This window comes from Nycticebus coucang, chromosome 13 (assembly GCF_027406575.1).
Source record: "Nycticebus coucang isolate mNycCou1 chromosome 13, mNycCou1.pri, whole genome shotgun sequence".
Taxonomy (NCBI): Eukaryota; Metazoa; Chordata; class Mammalia; order Primates; family Lorisidae; genus Nycticebus; species Nycticebus coucang.
Window position 1 is genome coordinate 64288278 of NC_069792.1, and position 14878 is coordinate 64303155.

The 14878-nt window shown below is 40.7% G+C and overlaps 1 protein-coding gene across 5 annotated transcripts in view; it reads left to right on the forward strand.

The window, feature by feature from the left end:
• The window catches only part of GRHL2 (grainyhead like transcription factor 2), a 169719-nt gene that overhangs the window by 89281 nt on the left and 65560 nt on the right, over window positions 1-14878 (forward strand). For all 5 annotated transcript variants that reach the window (XM_053558834.1, XM_053558835.1, XM_053558838.1 and 2 more), the window contains exon 8: window positions 11963-12057. In XM_053558834.1, the coding sequence (XP_053414809.1) occupies window positions 11963-12057 (95 nt within the window). The remainder of the gene's footprint in view (window positions 1-11962; window positions 12058-14878) is intronic.

Sequence of the window (14878 nt, forward strand, 5' to 3'; positions counted from 1 at the left end):
TTTATTTATTTTTTTTTAGAGACAGAGTCTCACTTTATCGCCCTCAGTAGAGTGCTGTGGCATCACACAGTTCACAGCAACCTCCAGCTTCTGGGCTTAGGCGATTCTCTTGCCTCAGCCTCCCGAGTAGCTGGGACTACAGGCGCCCGCCACAATGCCCGGCTATTTTTTATTGCAGTTTGGCCAGGGCTGGGTTTGAACCCACCACCTTCAGTATATGGGGCCAGTGCCCCACTCACTGAGCCACCACAAACTATCTCCCATTTGTTTGCTTCAGGGAAACAGTAATAATTTCTTGTTAAGTTTAAAAGAAGAAATTTCCCCTGACTTATCAGTATATGTATTACGTTTCTGTGCTGGCCATGATGTCTTGGAAGTGTCTAGGTTTTATCAAAATGTCTATGGTATTATAAAATGATGTTTAGATAAGAAATTAAAGTATCAAAGATGATTCTTTCAGCATGAAAGAGGAAACAGACAATCTCAGCTGGATTTCCCAGTTAACTCGACTCCTGTCTGTTTACCTTAAGGGCCACCCAGATGTATCGACCACACATGGCTACATTTTCATCAACTATGCAACACTGGCTGAGCATCTATTCTGTGCCCAGTAGGAAGCCCTGGGTATACAAAGGTTAAAAAAAATTCTCCATTTCGAAATTTAGCCTCTAGGTTAGGAAGGGTGGCTCATGCCTATAGTCCCAGCATTTTAGGTGGCTAAGGAGGGAGGATTGCTTGAGGTCAGGAGTTCCAGAGCAACCTGAACAAGAACAAGACCCTGACTCTACAGAAAAAATGGAAAAATTAGCCAGGCATGGTGGCATACACCTGTAATCTTAGCTACTTGGGAGGCTGAGACAGGACGATCACTGGTGCCCAAGAGTTTGAGCTTGCAGTGAGCTATGATGATGCCACTGCCCCCTAGCCAGAGTGACAGAGCAAGATTCTATCTCAAAAAAATAAAAACAGGGCGGTGCCTGTGGCTCAGTGAGGAGAGCGCTGGCCCCATATACCGAGGGTGGCGGGTTCAAACCCAGCCCCAGCCAAACTGTAACAACAACAACAACAACAACAACAACAAATAGCCGGACATTGTGGCCGGCTAGAAAAAGTAGCTAGATTTGGAAATGAAAACTTACAACTTACGTGGCTTTTAACCATCTTTTTCACTGCTTCTAGGAAGTCTGTTTATCTGGTTTCAGGACATTATTCTTTAATTAGCCTTTTCTGTTAGTTTCCCTGTTTTTGGCAACTTTACAGTCCTGAACGGTTAATCAGAAGGACCGTTACAGAGAGGACGAAAGTTTGGAATGGACGCCTGAAGACCCCTCTGAGATCTGTTTTAATGAGAGGATAATGTTGTTGAATATAGAGATACTGGTTTAGATGAGATTTCAGAATTAAAGAAAACACACACACCCCTGAAACTGCTAACAGATGTACTATGGTTAGTACTCAGAATGCTGAATTTCCTGTCCTCTTTCTTTTTATTTCCACATTTACTGGGCATGGGTTGTTTTTCTCCTGGATGGTAGGACCTTTCTGCATCCATAGCTATTACCTTATGCTTTCACCTCAAACATGCAACTTATACTTTTATTTGGTTTCATGTTTCTTTGCTTGGAACCTAATTATTTTTTATTTAGTGATGAAACCTTGGGTATTGTCTTATATTTTTTGGTGTTATTGGATTTGCTTAAAAATGACAAAAATACCTGCACATACAGTCCAATAGTTTGGTGAGATGAACAAAACCATGCAGCTAGCGTTTTTAACCAACCTCTGGCATTTACTAAAAGCTTCACTATCCCTACGTCTTTTAATAGAAACAGATTTATGTCTTTGCAACGTCTCTAAGTGCAAAATTAGGCAAATTTAAAGTTTTTCTTCTTTGTTTACAAAACCTAAAACGTGCCAAGTGTTTCCAAAATTAATTTACATGCTTTGAGACTGTAGAAGCCAAAATAAGGTGAAGCTAATCTAAAGAGAACTCTTTGAACAGGCTCCAGGAATGTGGACCACCATAGTTTCTCTGCTTCTGAAAAGACAAGTATTGAAATAGCTGAGTGCTTAATAAGAGAGGGTCTCATCACTGTTGAGTAATCCTGGGAGGCAGGTGCTGTAGCGGTTGCTCCATCTTCCGCAAGATGAGCTTGGTGAGGTTCTGTAGCTTATCCAAGGTCACTGCTGATTCAAATGGCCTCACACCTAGAGTCCCCAGATGCTGTGGTCAGCATTACAAAAGTAAATAGTAACAGCAGCAGCAGCTTTCCTCCTTAGAAGAACAAATTTAGACTGGGGCATGGTGGCTCACGCCTATAATCCTAGCACTCTGGGAGGCCGAGACGGGTGGATTGCCTGAGTTCGGGAATTCAAGACCAGCCTGAGCAAGAGCAAAACCCTGTTTCTAAAAACTAGCTGGACATCATGGAGGGCACCTGTAGTCCCAGCTATTTGGGAGGCTGAGGCAATAGGATTGCTTGAGCCCAAGAGTTTGAGGTTGCTATGAGCTATAATACCATGGCAGTCTCCCCAGGGTGACAAAGTAAAACCCTGTCCCAGGGGGAAAAAAAAAAAAGAAGATGAACAAATTTATCTTCTCAAGGAAATATATTTAGGAGAATTAAATTTTTATTCTGAAATAATTTCAAAGTCCTCTAATAATGTCAGATTAATAGAAAATAAGTAGAAATAAACAGGAATAGCAACATGAATCATTCAAATACCTGGGTCATTACAAAAGTTTTGAGATACACGAAAATCAAGAAACGTAAAATCCACACAGGCAGAAACAAATGAAGCCCTCCCAGCGACAACAATAAGCTGAGCAAGTTGAAACTTGCACAGGTGAGTCACACAGGCCACTGTTGACTGTGTCTCTTGAAAGTCAAATATTGGATCATAACACGGTCTGTGTCAGAACCTCCATAGTAGCCTATGTAGCAGTTAATGTAAAACTCATTCATAGCAAACTAGCATAGTCAACAAGCTACTTCCCACCCCCAGCCCCAGCACACACATAGCAGATGTGTCTTCCTATGTCGGGTAACTAGTTCTGTGTCTTTGACTGAGCCACCACGGTCCACTGAGGAAGTCGAAAATGGAGACTAAACTTGATGCATTTTGAGTTGCTGAAAGAGTTGGTCTTGTGATTCATAATCAGTGAAAGATAAGCCACTTGAAGATGTTTTTACAGTCTTTGTAACACATCTGTGTTCTGCACCACCAATTAGCAAAAAGTCATTTCTATTGTTTGAATCTACTCGGTCGGCAACTCTAAAGTAGAACTGTAAGTGTTTGAAAATCAATTCTGATGCAGAGGGTTGTTAGAACTAGGATGGGTTTTTGAGAGAGACTGTGGAATGTGTTCTAGAACAGCAATTTTTTTTTTTTTTTTTGAGAATAACTCTGTTGCCCAGGGTAAGGTGCCAAGGGGTCAGTCTAGCTCACAGTAGCTTCAAACTCTTAGGCTCCAGCAAGTCTCCTGCCTCAGCCTCCTGAGCTCCTGAGTAGCTGGGACTACAGGCACTCTCCATGACTCCCAGCTAGGACAGCAATTCTTGAGACTCTTACAACTATTGTATAAAGCCCGTATAGGTTCACATTCATGTGTTTTTGTGTGTCTACACACAGAGCATGACACATTGTCAGACTGAAATCAAGTTTGCTGTCCAAGACCAGCAGCCTTTAAAAAATGAAATTAAAAAGAATAAAAATATTAGCATATATGGAACATAATAATGGGTGATGGTATAAAATGTGTTTCATACTCTAAGTTTATGGTCAGTATAATTAAGAAGCTGTGAGATTGCCTATGTAATTACTTCTCTAGGTACAGGAAGATGAATCAAACACAAATAAAACATTAGGTTTAGCCTAAAGAGAAAGTTCTAAAAGATTCTGTCTTAAATGGCATCTGTGGGAAGATGATAAGAAGCCACGGAGAGTAAATACTGATACTATTAATAATAATTCTCCTTTTAATAACATTGAAGAGTCACTCTATTCTAGTCACTTGCTATGTTTTCATAATTTCAGCCATCATTATTCTGGGTTATGTATGGAGAGGTTCACATTTTGTATAGCACAAAAGTCAAAGGGCTCTTACTTCTTACTGGGCAGAACTTCATAGGTTCCAATCCCAGCATGACCCCTTATAAATGAACTATGGGGGAGGGGAGCACACCTAATGTGTCAGCCTGTTTCCTACCCTACGATGAAATTAAGAACAATGAAAAAAAGCTACTGATCAGAACCATCTGCAGTAATATTTGTGAAGTGAAATATATTTAGAGATACTGGACTCTCAAAAAATGGTCATTCTTCTCATTATAATATTATTATTTGCCTGTGGCCAGGACCAAATGATAAAAACACACTTACTGTTTATTTTCTCTAAAAATAAACTCAAATGTCAACACACTTAGGGAAACTCAGGCTATACGCCTGTGGCTCAAGGAGTAGGGCACCAGCCCCATATACCAGAGGTGGTGTGTTCAAACCCAGCCCCCGCCAAGAGCTGCAAACAAACAACAACAAAAGAAAAATAATGAATTCATTAGTTAATGAGTTCTTTTTGAGTCATTCAGGTTTTAAGAAGCTGTTGCTTTGGTTTTGGAAACAGAAATAGAAACTCAGAATCCACTTAGACTAGAGTTGATGTAGTTGACCTAGTTCAAGTCAGAGTAAATGCTCCTAGAATGGCTCTGGTTTTCTGAGTTTGAGCTGATCCTACGTGGCCTGGCAGACAGGAGGAGACTGATGTTTGAGGGATGAGGTAAGTATTGCTCCCATCCTTCCCTAGGGACTCACAGGGCTCTGTTCTCTGAGCTATGGTTTCTGTTTTTTAGCTGAGGAAATACAAGTTCACAGGGTTCATTTAACTCAATGAAGGTCACTGGGCTTGGTGAGAAGAGAGCAGAAAATGAAACTCAGTTCCGTGTATCTCCACCTCCAATGTCCTTTTTTCTGTACACCTTGGTTGCTACCCTGTAAATGGGCTTGTAGCATCATGACCCCAAATATATAAACTAGAACTGCCAAGTTCTTAGCTTTTTCAAAAAGCCTCTTATTAGGCTGTGGTGTATGTGCACTGAATCGGCAATAGTGCCTAGAGCCCTTTTCAGCATTCCAGCTTCATTATTTCACTAGTCCAGACAGAATCCGCACCTTTATATTAATTATGCCACTCCTTTTAATCTCCAACAATATATACAAAAAATAATTAAAAGGGGTAGTTATAATTTACCTAGCATGTGAAGCTTAATTAAGGTGAAGGAATTAACATTTCCTTTGACAGCATTCCAGAATCACACTTAGAACTACAATCAGTTTGATGAAAACTCAGTCTGCAAAAGACTGAATTTAAAAACCCATTAACAGACCAGTGATTATATGCAAAAGATAAAAAACAAAAAAGATAACAAAAGGATTCACCGTCATACTTCTCATGACACTTAAAATAGAATTGAATCCCATAATATCTGTGCAGCATCTAACTTGCCAGAAACAGTACAGAAAGCAGCGCACATTCACACCGACTCAGCAGCCTTCTGCCGAGGCCCTGTAAACGTTATCATTGTCTCTCCCCAGCGCCAATACCTATTGTTTTCTTAGAAAGGCTGGCTTTTGAGCTTTGCTTTCAATCTTTTTGGTGCTTGCACTATCTGGAGATATTAGGTTGTTTGCCTTCTCTCTGCTAAAGCACCCTAATCTTGCACTTCTTTGTCAAGGAATTTATGGGGGTCCTGAAATGTCCAGCCTCTCTGCCTCATCCAGCTTAAATTCCCTGAGTGCTTCTCTACAAGCTACAATCGTTGTGGGATGTACCATGATCCCCACATCTACCGACAACTTACTATTTAATTTGCAAGATAAATTTGCAAGATAAATATAGGCAGTTGTTAGAAGGACGGCCTTTGGCATCAGACAGACCCGGATTCAAATCACAGGTTGGCTTGTAATCAGCTATGTGATTTTCCACAAGCTGCTTAACTTCTGTGCAGAAGGAGGCCACTGGTACCTACCTCACAGACGGGTTGCAAGGATTAGCTGAGGTAACCTTGGCCAGAGGATGGGCGTTGGCTTGGCATAGACTTGTAACCCTTCGGCTTGTGGCAGTTTTTATCCCAAGAGCATTTGTAATTTTAACTCCAAGAGATAACGATGCTTTTATCCAAAGGACTGAGTGTTTCAGGATGGGATTCCAGGCGTGAAGACAGCAGACATCTTGGGGCAGGTGGAGCTTCAGAATCACTGTGTGGTCACTGCCTGTCCTCCCAGTGTGGTGTTTGGTCCTTCCACGAACGGAAATCTTTTGGGGAGAACTGTCACATGGACTTCCTTAATAGTTGACATAGGACCTCAATAACAGATGTTACGCTTTCTAAGACTGTATGGGGATGACCCAAATGCACCCAAGGAATCCAATAATTAAATCACCCTCTTAAATTATTTTGGCATTTCCATTTGTTATAGAATAGTGTTATTCAAAGTGTGATTCCCCAGAACAGCAGCATCAGCTCTACTCTGGAAATGCAAATTATTGGCCACACTTTAGACCTGTGTAACCAGAACCTCTGAGAATGGGCCCCCAAATCTACTACATTTTACCAAAGCTTTCTGGGAGATTCTGATGCTCCCCAGCATTGGAGAAGCCCTGTTGCAGAGCAGCCTCTCAGGCATGAGAGCTATGGGAATCCAGAAACACTCTTACTTTGGCGGAGCTCCTAACTTGCAGCCTCTGAGAGCACCCTAGAAATTTTGGCTCCGTCACTAGCAACATGACATTAAGAATGAGATCAACTTCATTCTTGTTTCATTAGACAGACTCCCATTTTTTTTTTCTCCCCATGGTTTCATTCCTTTTGATGCTTCAAGCTAGTTGTATCCCTTAGGAGTGTTCCTTTGTGTGTGAATTATCAAGATGAATAAGAGCTACTATCTTAACTCAGGTCAGTTGGCATAACTTTTTTGAAAACTTGTTTCAGCCAATAACTTTGTTATTTGCATCATGCCTGTTTTGGGAAATATTTAAGCCATTTTCCATTCATTTACCTGTCCTCACCAAGTGTTTTACAAGCCAGTTTTTATGCAGTTTTTATGTTGCCTCATCATCTTTTGTAGGAAAAAAAAATCTGTTCAAAATTTAATATGTTCATAGGCCGGTACAGTTGGTGGCTCACATCTATAATCCTAGCACTCTGAGAGGCCAAGGCAGGTAGATTACCTGAGCTCACGATTTTGAGACCAGCCTAAGCAAAAGCAAGACACCCTGCCCCCACCCCCACCCCGTCTGTACTAAAAGAAAGAAAAAAAAAATGAACAACTTAGGCAAGAGGCTGGCTTGAACACAAGAGTTGGAAGTTGCTGTGAGCTATGATGATCTATGGCACTCTACCCAGGACGACAGCTTAAGACTGTCTCAAAAAAAAAAAAAATTGAATATGTTCACAATTATTTGTTTTGTACTTTTAAAGTGGGGGCATTATTTTTTTGCTCTGGTAACTAGCATGCAAAAAGAAGCTATCACTCCAATCCCATGGTTTCCAATCATAGAAGGGAATCCCAGATGCAGGAGGTTGAATGAGGATGCTTGAAAATGATATGCCCGTGTCCCAACTCCCAGAACTTATTTTTTTTTTCCCAGAACTTATTATTATGATCTTATTTCAGGAAAAGGTCTTTGCAGATTAATTAAGTAATTAGTTATGGATCTCAAGATGAGATCCTCCCATGTTAAGGTGGGCCTCAATAACAAGTGCTTAGAAGAGAAGAGAAGGGGAAATCAGACACACAGACACAGAAGAGAGCGCCAGGTGAGGACACAGACCGAGGGGAATGACACAGCTGCAAGCCCAAAGCGCCCAGGATCCTGGCAACTGCCAGGGGCCAGGAGGGAAGCATGACCCCCACAGAGCCTTAGAAGGAACCCACCCTCTGACACTTTGATTTTAGAACTTCTGGCCTCCAAACTGTGAGGTAACACATTCCTGTTGTGGGAAGCCACCAAGTTTGTGGTGATTTGTTATGACAGCTTAACACCAGGCTGCTGAGTTTCTATTCCTATTATGGGTCACAAACCCTGAAGCATCAGAGGACATTAGCCCAGCTTTCAGAAGCAGGAGACACACACACCCCTTAGTGCATGGGGTCAAAGCATCAATGTGCGTCAGCTGTTTAGACTTTTAGAAAACTTGGACAGTCTCCAAGTGGGAACAAGGCTATTTCACCATCTGTAGAGAGTAAGAATAGAGTATTGAAGAAATCAGAGAGGAGTACATAATATTAATCTCTTAGTTGTAGTTTCTGTTTATAATGTCTGTGGATCTATTCATTCATTCAACAAATTTATGGAGTACAACTTATATGTATGATGTTAAACACAGAGACAGCAGCACTATTAAGATAAGTTCCTTCAACAGGGTGCCCATATCTCAATGGTTAGAGTGTCAGCCCCATGCACTGAGGGTTTGAAACCAGCCCAGGCCTGTGGAACCTGCGCGCGCGCCCACCCACCCCTCCACACACACACCAATTCCTTTGCTTCCTATGGCATATACAGCTGATGAGAAATACTGGTGATAAATAGTAAACAAATAAATAATAAAGAAAACACTTGTACATACTAAGAAAGAAATTTAAAAGGTAATGGAACCACCCAATAAAAAGTAATCTCACCAATCCTGTTTATCTATCTACTTATTTCTCTTCTGTCTCTTGGACTGAAAGAACCACACATCAGCTTTCCAGTCTTGTTTTCTACTCTATTTCAAGCATGAGGTCTCTGCCTGGCACATGGAGGGCACGCACTAAATATTCCTTCAGTGTGTTTGCTAATTGAGTAGCTAACGGTGGTAGAACTGACAGGGACCCTGTAGAAGAGTAGAGGATCGAGAAAGTATTTTTTTGGGGGGGAGTATCTATATTGCATTTTTTTTAAAGAAAAAATACTTACATTTCCATTTTTTCAATTTTAAAGAATTTGTAGAAATTTAGAGGGTGCAAATGCAGTTTTGCTGCAGGCAGATTGTCAGAGCTTTTAGGGGTATCCATTGTCCAAATGAAGTACATTGTACCCATTAAGTAATTTTTTATCATCCACCCTTCTCCCACCCCCTCACCCTTTCATATCCCCATTGTCTAGCTATCATTTCACTCTCTATGTGAAATATAGACCTTAAAATAATGACCTCCAGTTTTATCCATGTTGCTGCAAAAGACATGACTTAATTTTTAATGGTTGAATAGTACATATTCCATTGTGTATACACACCATGTTTTCTTTATCCAGTCCTCTACCGATGGACACTGGTGTTGATTCCTTATCTCTGCTATTATAAGTAGTGCTGCAATGAACATTCAAGTATAGGCATCCTTCTGATATGCATTTGTTTTCCAAATATGTTCCCTTTTATTGAGCTGATTCGTTTTTTAGGGGAGAACTTTTTCATTTGGAGAAGCTATGGAAAAAGTAAACCTCATAACATAGTCATTGCTGAGAGCTAGTCTAAAATGTTTGACCAAACAACTTTGGTTTGTCTTTATTGCTAGATATGCAAATTGCTTTCTTATTTGCAATTGAACTGATAACTGTTTTTTAAAAAAAGTATATTGAAAACTTCAAAATTGTGAGATTATTTTAAGAAAACAATTATTAAGGACCAAGGAATGCGATTTCTTTAAATCTAGTGGTCTATGTTTCTCTTCAGAATTTTAAGAGCTTGGCTGGAATGCTGAAAGCACAGGTTTGCATCTAAAATCATCCCCAATATTGTCATAAAACATTGTTCTAAATTTGTAGGAAGTAAAATTGCTTTCCTTTGCTTTTTGTTGTCTCTTAGCTTTCAGTATTCCTTTTATAATCAGTAAGAAAATGGGCTACCCTAAGAGAAAAATGGGTAAAGGACAGAATAGGAAGCTATTGCAATAAATAAATAAATTTTAAAAACAAAGAGAAAAAGTATAAAGGAATTCAAAGAGCCAAAAACAAAATGAAAGACTGCTCAACCCCTTTAGCAATCAAGGAATTGAAGACTGAAGTAACATGAATATACAGATTTTGCATATTAATTTGGAAAGAAACAATTTGAGGAAAGAAGAACTTACACACTGTTATTTTGGACGTAAATTATTTCACCCTTTCTAGGAGCACTTTGACAAAATTAAAAGCTTAAAAATACATTTTCTCTCTGACCTACTTTCACTTCTGAGAATATATCTTAATGAAATATAATGAAGCATACATGACCTTTTAGCTGTATAGATAATTAAATAAAATGTTATTTGAGGTAGCAAAGTGTTGGACATCATCTGAATGACAAGAGCAAAATTAAGTTATGGCATATGTGTAATCCAGTGTAGTGGTATTTGGTTATTAAAAGTAATTTCATACCAGTTTATTGACATGGAAAGGTGCTGAATATGTATTAAGCTAAAAAGAGTTAAAGAATAATTATTATGACACTGTATAAAAAGATTTCTATAGTTTTTAGTAAAAGATAGGAAAGATAAAGTGTACCATAGACATGTTTATAGTCGGTTATTTATTTGTGAATCAGTAGATAGTGGTTGTTTTTAAATACTTTTTTGATTTGTTAAGGCCTTGCCTATGGAGACTACACATGGTTTTATATTAAAGTGTGTGAGCCTTATTTAAAATGTAAAGATATGTAGTTTTCATTTAAAATGTCCCTGGAGAAAACCACAGAAGCATGTATAGGGGGTGTGAGGAAGCAGACGCACAAGGCGACAGTTGGTTAGCTACACTGTTTAGAAAGAGATGCTTGGACTCACAAGCGGTAGAAGAAATACACAGATAATGTCAATTTATACCCATTAGAGTGGGAAAAGAGTAGAAATTTGGGGGCAGAAGGAAAATCGAATTCTAGTGAGAGACTAGACTGGCCTACTCATTCTGGAGGGCCATTCCAGAAAGCACATTCAGCAAGTTTTTCTATGATCAACCATCATTTCAACTCCAGGAATACAGATTTGTATCACAGTGTTTACGAAAGGGTCATCTCTGGTGAGAGGGGACAGGTAAGTTGTGGTTGATGACCACCCTGAAACTCTGCAGCCACAGCTAGAGATGGGCATATGACCAGCAATGTGGTTACATTTGGAAAAGTCCATGGCCAGGGTTGCCAGGTAAAATACAGAATGCCTAGTTAAAGGTGAATTTCTAATAAATAACCAATACTTTTTTGGGATAAGTATATCCCAAATATTTGCTAAATCTGGCAACCCTAGTCATAGACCTATGGAATTTATGAAAATCAAAATTAAGTGCAGAGGTCAATCAACAAGAATTTCACAAGAATACCTGTCAACACATTGATAGCTATTGTGTCTATGAGGGAAGAGAATACAGATAAAATGGAATACATACTACCTAAATAAAGATGTAAAATAAGAGCGGGCCTTTAATGGACAGGTGTTGACAGTGAGCTGAGTATAATTAACTCACCTCTCCATGCCTAAGTCCAAAAAGAAATTTTAAACGGTTTTCTTGCAATCTCCTTGAATTTCTTTACTAAAGTCCTGATGACACTGCCTGGCTGATAAATGGAATGTTCTGTTCTTTCCCACCGCCACTCCCCCCCACCCCAAATCTCTATGTGGAATTCTGGCACTTCTAACAAAATTAGGTAGCAGGTAAGCAAGTAAATAGGTGACATGGGGCTCAAAAGGAAAAAGAAAGCTTAGTGATTGTATAAACCTCGTAAAAAAATGCAACAAATAAATCAGCTAAGAACTTGGTTCATGTAGATCTGCTCTTTTAATAGAGGAACGTGCTCACATTCATGTAGAGTAAATATTAACAAAAGAATGTCAGTAAGTGCAACCTCTTAACTATTAACATTGCTATGGAGGTAGCCAGAAAAAGTAGGCAAAGTTTAAATTTAACCACTGGAAAATGATAGTTCAGTACATGTTATCTTTTTCTTTTTTAATGTTACAGCTGATTACAAGGAGAGCTTTAATACGATCGGAAACATCGAAGAGATTGCATATAATGCTGTTTCCTTCACCTGGGATGTGAACGAAGAGGCGAAGGTGAGTGGTGAGGTAGCCCCGATCCATTGTTCATGCTTCTCACAAATGTGCCCATTCTCTATAGGAGATTCTTCCCCCAAAGTCTCTAGAGGTGGCCCCCTGTGAAAAGAAAATGAACTTAATATCTTTTGTCTTCTTGGAGGGGAAAGGGGCAAAGGGAGTGTGCTTCTCTTCTGGGCCTCCTGCAGGATGTGACCAGCCAAATCAATTTGGCCCCAAGCTCCATTTCTGCACTTGAGCTGGGAGACTGGGCCAGAAACCCTGCAGGTTCCCACAAAGGCCCCCCTGAGGCCCTTCCTTGCAGCCTCCTCCAGAGGCAGAGAAGGGCCTAGAGTCTTCATAGGTAAGGGACTTGGTGGAGTCTCTGACCCCACAGCCCCTTCCAGGATTAAGTTGGTTGAGGGAGGGCTGCCCATTTCTGAGCTTCACTGACTCAAGTGCAGCCATCACTGTGACCCTTAGTCACTTCTGTCAAGGTCAGTTGCTTAAGCTTTTCCTATTTTTCTGGGTGCCAGTAGTGCAAGGGTCAAATCTCTGGCGAGGTGAGGCCTGAGGAAAGTGTTCCACTGCTGCATTGGTTTGGATCAGAGAGTGGACTCATTAATACCCAGATTTGGTTTCCAGCCACGAGGCTCTTTGATTTTGCACTTAAGGGAAGGTCCCAGATGAAATCTAAGCTTGAGCAGGCTGTAAGAAGACTTTGTCTTCAGACTAATGGAAAGGTCAATGTAAACAACTCTGGTCAATGCTTTATTGTCCGGGAGCAGGAGGGAGGCTGGGCGAGAACCCGAGTTAGAAGTTTGCAGATAGCAGATAAAACAATATAGATGAAACTGCCTTTAGGCCCACGCAAGGTGACCCAAATGGGCACGCAGTGACAGTCTTGAGTGCCAGCGCAGCCTGGAGAAAGTTCCAGTGGCTCAGTGCCTCCTATGCAAGGAAGCAGGCCTTGCCACAGGGTACGAGGGGTGGCTGACATGGGACTGCAGGCAGAGCTGTCTCTGAGATCCACTCCCCCTGCATGTAAAGTTCCCTGCCCAAGCCATGTTTGTGCAGCATTTTATTAATCCCCTCAGCTGCCTGTACCCCTTTCTCCTCCTGAGAACTCCGCATCTCCCACACTCAGGTCCGTCTGTACCTTTCTCATGTTCCTGCCTGACGCCTCCTCAGTCCAGTCACTGCTTGCCCTTCTCGCTCCTGCCCCTACGCCCGGAGATGGCAGGTGACCAGACTGGATAACTGAGAGGTGGTCTGTGTGGCCGCACCATGATAGGATGCGTTGGGAACCTTCACAAGTCATCTGACCATGCTGGGCCTCAATCCCCCCATTCAAAACGAAACCAAGCAGGCAAACACACATTTCCAAACATCTCCATGACAGCATGCTGACATTGTGGTGTCTGACCATCCCACTTAGGGGAGGGAGACCGGGAACCAATAGCTCTACAACAGTGAGACTGGGGAGAGGCCCGGCCTGTCTCCTAGTCACTGGGAAGAAGCTGGGAGTTGTAATGGGAAGAGTCTTATCAATGTTAAAGCAAGCCATAAATATGAGCTGTGATAATCACCATAATTGTCATTATCGTGCAGTCTGAGATCACAATTGCTAGTGGGTAAATGTGTGAACTATTGCACTAAACTAGAAGGGACAGTTTAATGCAGGAAGCTGCAGGCTCTATGGTAAACTAGTGACATAGTTAATTTGGGGTTGAGTTGACCTTTTAGCTCAGTTCCTGCCACACACTCATTTACTCTAAGTAGAAACTTTTCTGGTCTTAATGTGTGTGGGAGCATGTGTTTGTTTGCATGTACTTGTCTGTACATACATGTATGTTCCAGGCAAACAAGTTTAAGCTCACATATGCTTTGACACATTCCATGTAGTTGCAAAGTTAGTTTTATTTCATTAGTATGTAATTTTAGTGACTATTGGTTGTTACAATTGTTTGTTTGACATCTGGGTTAATTGATAAGTAACACAAATAAACAGTTTCAAATAATGTTCTCCAAACTACTGTTTGGGCTTTTAAAGAAAAAACATAAAAGTTAAATGTCCTTCATTAGGGAGGCTGAAAGGATGTTTTCTTTAACCTGCAGCGTCTAAGGCATTTCTTTAAAATGTCATTGATTTTATAACAAGCAGAATACAAGAAAACAAAATTGAATGGTTGTTGAAAACAGGTTTTCAAAAAAGCAAGAAGTAAAAGGCATTCCTCCTCTCACAGTGGAATTGTTTGTGATTTTCATATTGTGGACTTTTCAGGAGCAGCTGCATTTGCTTTCAAATTCTTTTTTTTTTTTTTTGAGACAAGAGTCTCATTCTAGCTCCCTGACTAGAGTACCATGGCATTACAGCTCACAGCAACCTCAAGTTCCTAGGCCCGAGCAATCCTCTTGTCCCAATTTTAGTAGAGACGGGGTCTTGCTATTGCTCAGGCTGGTCTCGAACTCCTGAGCTCACGCAATCTGCCCACCTTGGCCTCCCAGAGTGTGTGAGCCACTTCACCTGACCTGCTTTCAAATTCTTGTTGGGATCACTCACACAGAAATCTTTTGCAGGGATGGGGTCCCATTCAGGATGCATGATAATTGGTTTGTGTGTCTAGAGGACACAAACTTGTGACCTGTAGCCTTTATATGGTCTGCGGAATATACACATGTATATGAGTATTATGCGTTTATGTACCTGTATTTCAAAAATTTTTGGCTCACATTTAATAATCAGGAGACTATTATTTTTTAAATCCAAGGTTTTAGAACTTTTGGATAATTAAAGATTCTGGAAATCTTTAATCTGGACTGTTTGGAAGATGATGAAGGG